This window comes from Apostichopus japonicus, chromosome 9 (genome assembly GCF_037975245.1).
Source record: "Apostichopus japonicus isolate 1M-3 chromosome 9, ASM3797524v1, whole genome shotgun sequence".
In the NCBI taxonomy this organism is placed as follows: domain Eukaryota; kingdom Metazoa; phylum Echinodermata; class Holothuroidea; order Aspidochirotida; family Stichopodidae; genus Apostichopus; species Apostichopus japonicus.
Genome location: NC_092569.1, coordinates 16,904,418 through 16,914,288, shown reverse-complemented (window position 1 = coordinate 16,914,288; position 9,871 = coordinate 16,904,418). Strand labels below are relative to the sequence as shown.

At 33.9% G+C, this 9,871-nt stretch overlaps 1 protein-coding gene across 1 annotated transcript; it reads right to left on the bottom strand.

Moving 5' to 3' along the window:
- Positions 1–969: 969 nt before the first annotated feature.
- On the bottom strand, positions 970–8,460 carry LOC139973772 (uncharacterized). The gene is made up of 8 exons (XM_071980635.1): positions 8,306–8,460; positions 5,836–5,881; positions 5,208–5,377; positions 4,468–4,732; positions 4,026–4,240; positions 3,617–3,925; positions 2,906–3,170; positions 970–1,683 (listed from the first exon to the last, which is right to left on the bottom strand). The coding sequence occupies exons 1-8, from the start codon at positions 8,384–8,386 to the stop codon at positions 1,376–1,378; spliced, it is 1,659 nt and encodes a 552-aa protein (XP_071836736.1). The 5' UTR covers positions 8,387–8,460; the 3' UTR covers positions 970–1,375.
- Positions 8,461–9,871: the final 1,411 nt, after the last annotated feature.

Sequence of the window (9,871 nt, the reverse complement as noted above, 5' to 3'; positions counted from 1 at the left end):
CTTTATGCGCATTATAGTAAAATGATGACTCAGATCGTGTCGAATCGTTGGGGGTTCGTGGACAACTCTGATATCCACATGGGGTTTGTGAGGGGATAAAGTTACAGAAACCCTGTTCTGGAAGGTTTCTTAACGTATAGGCAGTGTCATGTATATTATTTATTCCTTCTCGAAGGGCCTCGTGATACTCCAATTATCCTAATAATTGTCGATCACCTGGTTAGGGTCTCACTGTGAAAGGACGTTGGTTGAGGGTGAATCATGTTGTTTGGTATTTCGTGCACATGCTCTATCTTGGGTGACTTTTAGTATTTAAAGGGGAACCATGGCTGAACAATTCACTTCTCAATTATAAAAACTTGATTCCCCAATGGGCCCTTCAATTTTATATTGAGGGCAGTGTCATATCGGTCCTTTACTGTGCGTTATATGTACGTTTAAGGATCTTTGAGTCAACAAAATCAGTTAAAAGACGTGACAGTGATACAAAGATGCCGGGTGACCTTTCCTAAAAACACGCTGTGTGATTGACTAGTTCAAGTCAACACTTATGCAGTTTTGCCGAACATTAGAGAAGTGCACAAGAAAGCACCAAGATAGAATGATTAGACAAGTAGTTTGATATGCAAGCTTGACCATACATATTTCAAAAGATTCTTTCTATCAATAATTATTAACGAAATGTTAAAGGCTACAGAACTGATGATCAACTCCTGATACCGTTACGAATGGTACTATAGATAGGAACGATATGACAGCGCCCTCTTTTAAGTTTGACCACATGTGTTTTATATCTGAGTCTGATAATCTAAATCATGAGTAGTTCTTTAAAAACAATTGGCCACCAAATAATTTAATATACCTGTTGTACTGAGGAATACATTGTAATGACTCCATGTTAGAATTTGCGATAGTATCGTAAACAAAGCATCATTTCAGCGGTATTCTAGTAAAAACAAAAGAAGATACTTGCTGCTACTAAACGTTTTTATTCAAGACAAAATTTCGCATAGAAAGAAAATTACATGCCTGTTTTTATTTATTCATATGTGACACAAAAGAGGATATCATAACATGCTTTCATTGTTCTAGGATAGCTTCATCGTGTTTTATATGCACCGCTGTTTCTTCGAGCGTTATTGTCGAACATAAGGAAATGCGTTGCTACTGCTGTTTATCGGTGTATAAATAAATTAACTTTTCACTAGATTTAAATAATTCATATATTTGTGATACGACTGTGATATGTACTACGTCGACTTTCATGTCATCCAATTTTCCATAGTGATCGTCCACTCTTCTTTTCAATTCGTGTTCAGGCTCTGAAATCAATTGTTTTGAGTAAAATCCGATGGTCCGTATAGGTTTCCTCGTCTCACGAAGGTCGAATTTTCATTTCGACGGATCCAATGTTACAGTTGTAATAATAGTCAGTGAAGATCTGTGTGCCCCGTTCACCGTTGTAGACTCCATTGAGGTTGTCATCGGTACAAATTGATTGACAGCTGCTGCTGTATTGAAAATAATGACAATAATTGTAACTATAACAATAAGAGCAATAATAATTAGAGTGCCACCAGCCGCTTCTATGTAGCTGTGCACAGTGGAAGTTACCGCAAGCATCGTTGTCTCGGTCATGTGTACTGAATTGTTTTCCTCTGTTGTAATTAACAAAGTTACGACCTGAAAAACAAAAACAGGAAAATCGGTTGGTACATTGATTACGGTAACGTGCAGTAACAAATAATCCCAATGTTTTCTAATTGCTATAAGTTTAGATTATAGTTTACCTTAAGTCGACATTACTGCAATTTACGCAGTGGTATTCTTATTCTTATTTAAATATGTTGTACTATGTATTAGCATATTATTTCAGATTTGAATGTATTGTTTGATCTATATGTATCAGTTACGTGGCTGTGAGAACTACGCATAGTTTTAGTGATAATTTGAATGAATAATTCCAGTATTTACCATTTTGGTATAACATAGTGGACAGGAAACATCTAACTATTCGAATGACTTACTAGTATAGGATTCTTAATTATACTATACAAATGACCATTGAATCATGTTTGTAAGGTCAGTTTTCTTGTGTGCATCTCATAATGCATGTATGTTTTGTACGGTTTGATGATTAGAGCAGGGTGTGTGTTTGTGTGTAAGCATGTTTCACTTGTGAAAATGTCAGCCGTTTGCTGTAGTCGTTTTCCGATCATGAGTTTGTGTGAAGATTGTAATTTGCTATCGACGAATCTGATGTAGCATAATTGTTTAGTGTTTAATCTCCATCTGCTTCGCGATGATTGAAAAACGAATCTTTTGTGAGTCTTAACTTTAATCAATCAAGCTGCCAAATGTTAAACACTTATAACTGTATTAATATTGTGATGATTTAAATTGCTTCAGGCTATGTTCATGGTTGTATGTTAAATTAACGCAGACTCCAAAGCTACTGTGTTAACATAATCAGCCCGTCCTTTAACATAATGACTCTAACTTTAGCTCCCGAACCGGTTAAATGTAACTTTTGTGTAGGATAACTGGTATTAATTCATTATCAGTTAAAAATCGAGAGAAAGTAAAATTAAAACTCGGTTTAAAATTAAAACAATGTGCCAATGCTTTCTCTCACACGAAAAGAACAGTGTCGAACTCATGACCCTTGACCTATATTAGCTCTTCCTCAAACAGCTGTACTTCCAGGGTTTAATGTTTGAAGCGTAAGAATTACACATAATGGTTACATATCGTTTATTGAAATTGATTACATTTGTTATGCACAGAAGGGGTATTAACTATAAACATTGCAGATGATCAGCCAGCACGTGCTTTTACATGAATATAATACGCACCAAACTCTTGAAACCGAAAGGCTAAGAGAAGAGGAAGAGCATTTACAAACCTGTATTGCCACTACTCCTATCTCCGAGTTTATTCAATCTGTAGTTGTTGCTTTCAGACTCAACTTGAAACTCTGGATATTCAGCATATTTATGTGTCCCGTCGGAGGTAGTGACGTCAAAGCGAAGCTTGTAATTTTTCCGATTTGTCATGAAATGAAGCTTTTCATTACCTAGCCAGAAGTTTTCACCGTCACCAAATCCTTCCTTGTAAGATGTCCAGTCCTTATAGAAACTAGTAGAATTATCAGTGCGACGTTGAAATACCTGAAAGTGTGTGAGCAAATGTGTAAAAAAAGTGAAAACCATTTATTACCGAGCAATCAATGGGTTTAAAGAAATTGTAAGTTTTGATAATGCAATATGAGTAAATGCATGACATTTAACCGTATGAAACAGCAAAGCAGTTCATTTTGTGTTTATAAGCTGTTCTAGAGGACGCATTAGAATAAGCTTGTATGTAAAGTTCTTGTCTCTTACTTTTATAGATTACTCTGGACTGAGTAAGTTTACTATTATTCAGAGTTCCTTTAGTATTTTCAATAATGTATTCGAATTGTATCTTGTAAATTTAAATATTGTAAATAACTCGGAAATGTAATTTCTGTAGCGAAGTGTATATTTTGATAATAAATATTAGACAGATCATCGGCTAAAATTAAAACTAATACCTCCTAACACGTTTCAACAGTCAGAAAGAACAAAAGACTTACTGTCCATCCTCCACCATTATCCATTTTACAGTACACAGTAAATGATGAACCCGACCATCCAGACGGAAGGATTGTATAAACACCATCTTGTGTATGGCCGGCGTCGTAAAGACCTTTACAGTCTTCATATAAAGGTTCACAACTTAGTCCGTCACCTCCATAACCTTCATTACAAGAGCAATGTCTCACTCCGGCGTTAATATCACATACGGCATTAGCACTGCACCTGTAGTCATCTTCACAGCTTAATCGGTTATTGCTGCACGAACACTTCTGTGTGCAGTCATCGTTGACATATGTTTCCCCATTCTAAAATACAAAACAGTAACAATATATTAGACCAAAAATAGTCATGCTATCGTGAGTAGTCGCAATAGTAATATATAGTTAAATAAAATTATGCACTCACTGGTATAACCAAGTTCTCATTTCTTATGAAACAACCGCAGTCACTGGTAGGGATGCAGTCACTTCCATGCATTAAGAACCCTGTAGGACAGTTACAACCTTCACTACCCAGGCAGTTATTATTACATCCACCCGCTCCATTGGGATCATCGCACGTTGCTTGGCAACTGCAGGTGTTGTAGATCATATTCGAAGGACAGGTTGACAGTGCTGAGCCTGGATGTGAAACAAATATGTAATATTTCTTATATTATATTATATATATATGGCAAAACCAGAATTTCCGGGCTAGAAATAACGCAATAAAAATGTGTACACAATGAACAAACGAAGGAAACGTGCTTGCATTGTATTGATGGGAACGAATGTAAAATACTTGGAGATGAAGGTAAACGATCAGTAGTTCTTGATTTAAGACTTTATCAATCATCTCAACCACTTACATAAATTGCTTTCCAATACTCCGATACTGGATATCATATATTGACTCCATCCGTCAGTGATACGGAAACCTTTGTAAATAGCATACAAGGCTGACCCATTATAAAGAGTAATATCCACACGAAGTTCATACACTTCCTGATTCGTCAAATACGACAACCTTTCATTCCCGAGCCAAAACTCAGAGGACAGGAATCCAAATCCATCTTCATACTGTGACCAACTCCTGTTAAAATTCACAAAGCCACCCTCACGTCGTTGAATGACCTACATAAAGAAACGAATTTTAATACATATTCCTGTTGCTTGTTGTTTTTTCTGGTGGTTGCAATTGATAGCTAGTGAAATTGGTAAAATATTGACATCGTTTGGTCAAACTATGTACTCATAACTCTCTGTAAAAATAATTGTTCACGTTCAGTGTTATGATATGAATGCAACAATGATGTCATCTTGGTAACCGAGTTAAAACTATGTTTGCTTCTCTTTACAAATCCATTTCATTTCATCTTCATGAGAAACCAAATATTTTTACAAAAAATATGTACTAATGAAGTCCAAATAGTTACACATCATATTGATAGCTAAGTAAATATTTCAACTTTAATATATTACAGTGATAAATTAATCATCAAATTGTTTGAAAAATTGACATGCATTATGTATCTCCGAAAATAGCAGCACGACACTTATTTTAAAGCAAACTCTTGGCAGCATTTTTTTGAAATAGTCATGGACGTACCGTCCATCCTCCTGTGTCTACATCGTTGTTGCAGAATACTTCAAATGGTTCTTTATAACCATCTGGTTTGATGAGGTATACTCCACTGGAACTTGATGTAGAACACTGACGTTGGACATCTCGACAGTCCTTGGGATATTCAGAACTTTGATAAAAGAAATACGATCCACCTGTAAGAAAAGCGACATAATTTCTGCACTACTTTTGCAGGTGATAATAATAACTGCAAAAAAAATGGATATATATTTGAATTAAGTTATAATTCTCACAAAGAATATCTCAAAAACATACCGTTAATACACATTTCAATTTCCACTTGTTTTGGACATTTAACCGAAAAGAATTTCTTGACAAGGACATTGTCCAAATACAGTTTGACTAATGTGAATAACGCCTGGCATGTTATTGAATCTCACTTGTGTTAATTAATTATAATATTAAACTCAGCAACTGCTCTTGCCTCTTTGCATTGCCAAGAGCATTGCTATATTGAGATATAACATGATGACTAAATTTGTAGCATCATGTACTCTCAATTACTGAAAAAAATAGTGTTACTCACCTAAGCAAAATTAAACGTACTGTAAACATAAATAAAATAACTTATAAATAGTAACATATATCTCACTTTGAGTGTCATCTGTAGTTGAAGGCAGGCTGTGCTGATGATTACTCTGCAAATAAATAATATATAATATCTTGTAGATATGGAAAAAAATCAATGCACGTGTTCTCATAGTGGAAATCGTGAGATACACCTCACCGTTATTAAACGTGCGAACATTATTGTCAATGCAACCAAATTCGTTCTTTGCATCCTAACATAAAATTCTGTTACCTTTGTTTGAAGACTACATTGATCCGGTGGTAGCCTTACAAAATGAATACATTGATCAATTGAGGGATATATACTTAAAATGTCCATAGAGAAATCTTACAAGTGTAACTTTATTGAATATTGACAAATTCGAAGAAGCACCGCTCACGTTTATCCATGATGTTAAACGTTAACAAGATCGAGCTTGATGAATGTAACTACTAGTAGTCTGTTTTAAAGACATAATCATTGTAAATTTTGTTATTTCACATTTCGCCCTAACTTTTCAGGATACTAGCATGTTTAAAAACGATATTTTTGTGCCCATTAGTATGGTTATAGAACTTATCCATTTGTCTGTATGCTAAAAATCTAGAGAGAGATAAAGTCAGTAACGTCAAATTGTTAGCATATTAATTATCATTGCGTAACCTCATCAGAGTAAGATACTTTGCAACTCAATTCTCTTGGAAAACAATGTAGTGTACTAACTCCAAATCCGATCCATTATATTACCGGCCCATCAGCCTTATCCCTGATCCAGGTATTCATTTATATTTTCTTAACAATTATTTGAGCACTTTTATAACAATATTATCACTCTCTAACTCTTCCAAGAGAGGCCTCAGAGACAAAAAGTATATTTTACGTCCCACATTTTGAAAGAATCAAAGAATAAAAGAAAATGGCTTTCAGGAAACCCCATACAAATTTAATACTGTCGCTCTTTTCTAAGTTTCGTTGTTGTATTTTAATTAGCAAAGTGGATGACATAATGCATAATATGTATCCAACGACTAAAAATGTAAATGTTATTCGTAACAATAAGTTGAATTTAGCCAGTTCGATGACGATCTCGCTAATTAGTATTCTGGTATGATTCAAATAAACATAATGCTACAACTGAATATTTTTTCCCAGATTACTGTTTACATCTGAGGTTGGTAATTGCTTACTCTTTCAACTATTTTGTCGACAACTTATATTACCATAGAACAAGTTTATCAACCCAATATTCAGCCAGTTGTATGCTGAGTTCATGATTTCCGTGAACACCAGTTCATAGGAAACATATTTCTAGCAAATAAACGTATATCAACATATTGCTAACGATATAATGGAGATGAGTTAACATGATATTTTGGTTATCATTTGTAAAGAGTCATTATAATTATTTTACTTCTTTCTAGTCCGACTATTTTATTCAAAAAATTGTTTATAGCGATTTTAACCGAAAGTTGAGTTTACGTCGTTAAAGTTGTTACTGGAATCATCAGAGAATTTATATAAAATAATTTAGATGAAAACCATGAAAACATAACTTTATTTATATATATAAGACAAGAAGTGAACTTATTTGTTTCTAACTCTACTAGGAAATGCACGAGGCTTTTTTTTAATGAACAAATGAAAGCAATGTCTTATTTTTGAGATAAATACATCATTTGACTTATTACATAAATTAATATGAAATTTATACAACCATATAAAGCTTTCTTTGCGTGAATCAAGAAACAATAGCAAAAAATGTTTTCATCTAAATCCTCCTTGCTCTTGCTAAGTTTAATAGGGATATGAACGGTACATTTTAGTAAACAAATGAAAGTAAATACATTTGTTCGACTATGGAATATTAGTAGTAATGGTAACTTAAGAAAATCGAGGTATAAATATATATATTTTAAACATGTGAACATTTTTGGACATTTCAATGTGTTAATCTCAATGTGTGCTTTACGTAAAATTATATGTTCACGATATCTTAGGTTGAATTTTATTAATTTGCGGTACTCTGTTAATGAATACAATATATTCTTTTATTCTTAAGAAAAAAATATGTGGACAAAATGTGTTACATTTAACATACGAACAAATGCACAAAGTGAAGAAAAAGCAATAATGGCAATTGGTGTAAACGGTACAAACTACTTTTAGAGTAAATAATAGAATTTTCCATTTTTCTTTTGTTTGATTTAAATGAATGAAAGGAAAAAAATCAATTACTCTAATGCTATTCACATTCAGATAGTAACAATCTGTTTTGCCCTATGAGTTGTAATATAAAGATCATTTACTATGCCTTCAACATTGTGAATAAAACAACTTTTGAAAAGTGAAACGTTATCGTTCGTATCAACCCATAATCATATGCCTACAATACATTCTCTAGAACACCTTCTCTTGCAAATACAATAAGTACAAACTATTTGGATCTTGAAAAATATATGTAGAAATTTCATATGATGGAAAATCAAATACTATTCTAGATTATGTAACTCACCGTTTGATCTGACGACGCAACGTTGACAATCGTTGTACACGAAAATGCAAAAACTGCGCTTACAAGCAAGAGAAACTCCATCCTTATGACTTTCGAAGAAGATCAGGAATGACAGCTCGGGTAGAACGTATCAACGGTTCCCAAAATTATACTGAACTGATTTTTGCTTCGAGAAACGACGGATGACTTGATGTTTCTTTCTGATAAATTGACAAGTTTACTGTAAGCTCATTCTACATCGCATTTTATATAGTTTATGTAAAGTTTTCTAATACAATAAGCTGATGGTGTTCGTCGAGATGGATCAACAGGTATCCGTCAATCAGATATTGAAATGTTATTGATTGTTTTTTGAACTTTCACTAGCGTGCACGTGATTTCACGGAAATACATACTCACGTGTAAGACACCGATTCGCGACCGTTGTAGATGTAGACTCCTACAGGGATGACATATTATATTGTAGGTTGACGACAGTCCATTGTTTCATTCTAACAATTTACACCTTTCTTTTTTTAACGTTTGAAGGTATTGCGTTAGTGAAAGGTATTCGGCTCTTGGTTCCAAATGTTTCGCGGCAGTAAAAGACATGCAGAACATTCTTCCAGACATGGGAGGTTGAAAATAGGATATACATATACTACCAAGTAGTTTAAACATTTGTGTTTGTGTGTATTTTTTTTTTAATTTTAATATTACTGAAAACAGTTAACTGTGAATTACACCACTGGATACATGTAAAGTAAGCACATATGGAATTTTAATGGTAGGCGTTTTAATGAAGGCCTAGCTAAAGAAACAAGTTCATTGCACCTCTTAAAGACAATAATCACAAGAACCAGAATGTGATCTTAAAGGGGTCTTAAATAAGTCTCGTAAAAGTCATATCAATGACATCAAATATGTAATATTATTACTTTGATTATAATGAAATGTTGCATAACGGTATTTCGTGTGAAGTCCCCATTTAAATCGATATTTGTGGTGTGTACTACCTTAGGTCGGCGATTTTTTGATGAGTAATTGTCCATCACTTGTAATATATTGGATGTTTCAGTCAATGCTTCATTTTATTTGCAGTTTTTTTTTGTTTCTCGTCAGATTTATCAAAAGTAAGGTACAACTAAAACAATGGAGCTATAAACCATATGAATTTAAAATATATACTTATTCTCATACTAGCATATGCAAACAATTAATATTATGTTATGTTATAATTACAAATGAAACTGCACGTTTAGTTTGTGGGTAGTTTCATGTCTTGTGCCCGTCTTCATCTTGCAATGAGTGACTTTATTCAGCAGTACTGGCTCTACTCTGTTGGGTTAGTTTAACACATCCAAACAGACTGTAGTACGGAGGAAAAAGCGTGCCGTCGGATGAGGAAAATACGGTTTTCTCATTCAGAGATGATTTTCAAGATTTTTGTTACCAGTTAACAGGAAGAAACATGTTTTACTTTTTTTTCGCGTTCCGCATACTCACTGCAGAGTAAAGTTATTTGTGTGTGTGTGTGTGGTGAGGGGGGGGGGGGATGGGGTACATTAAATGCTCAACTGCGATCTG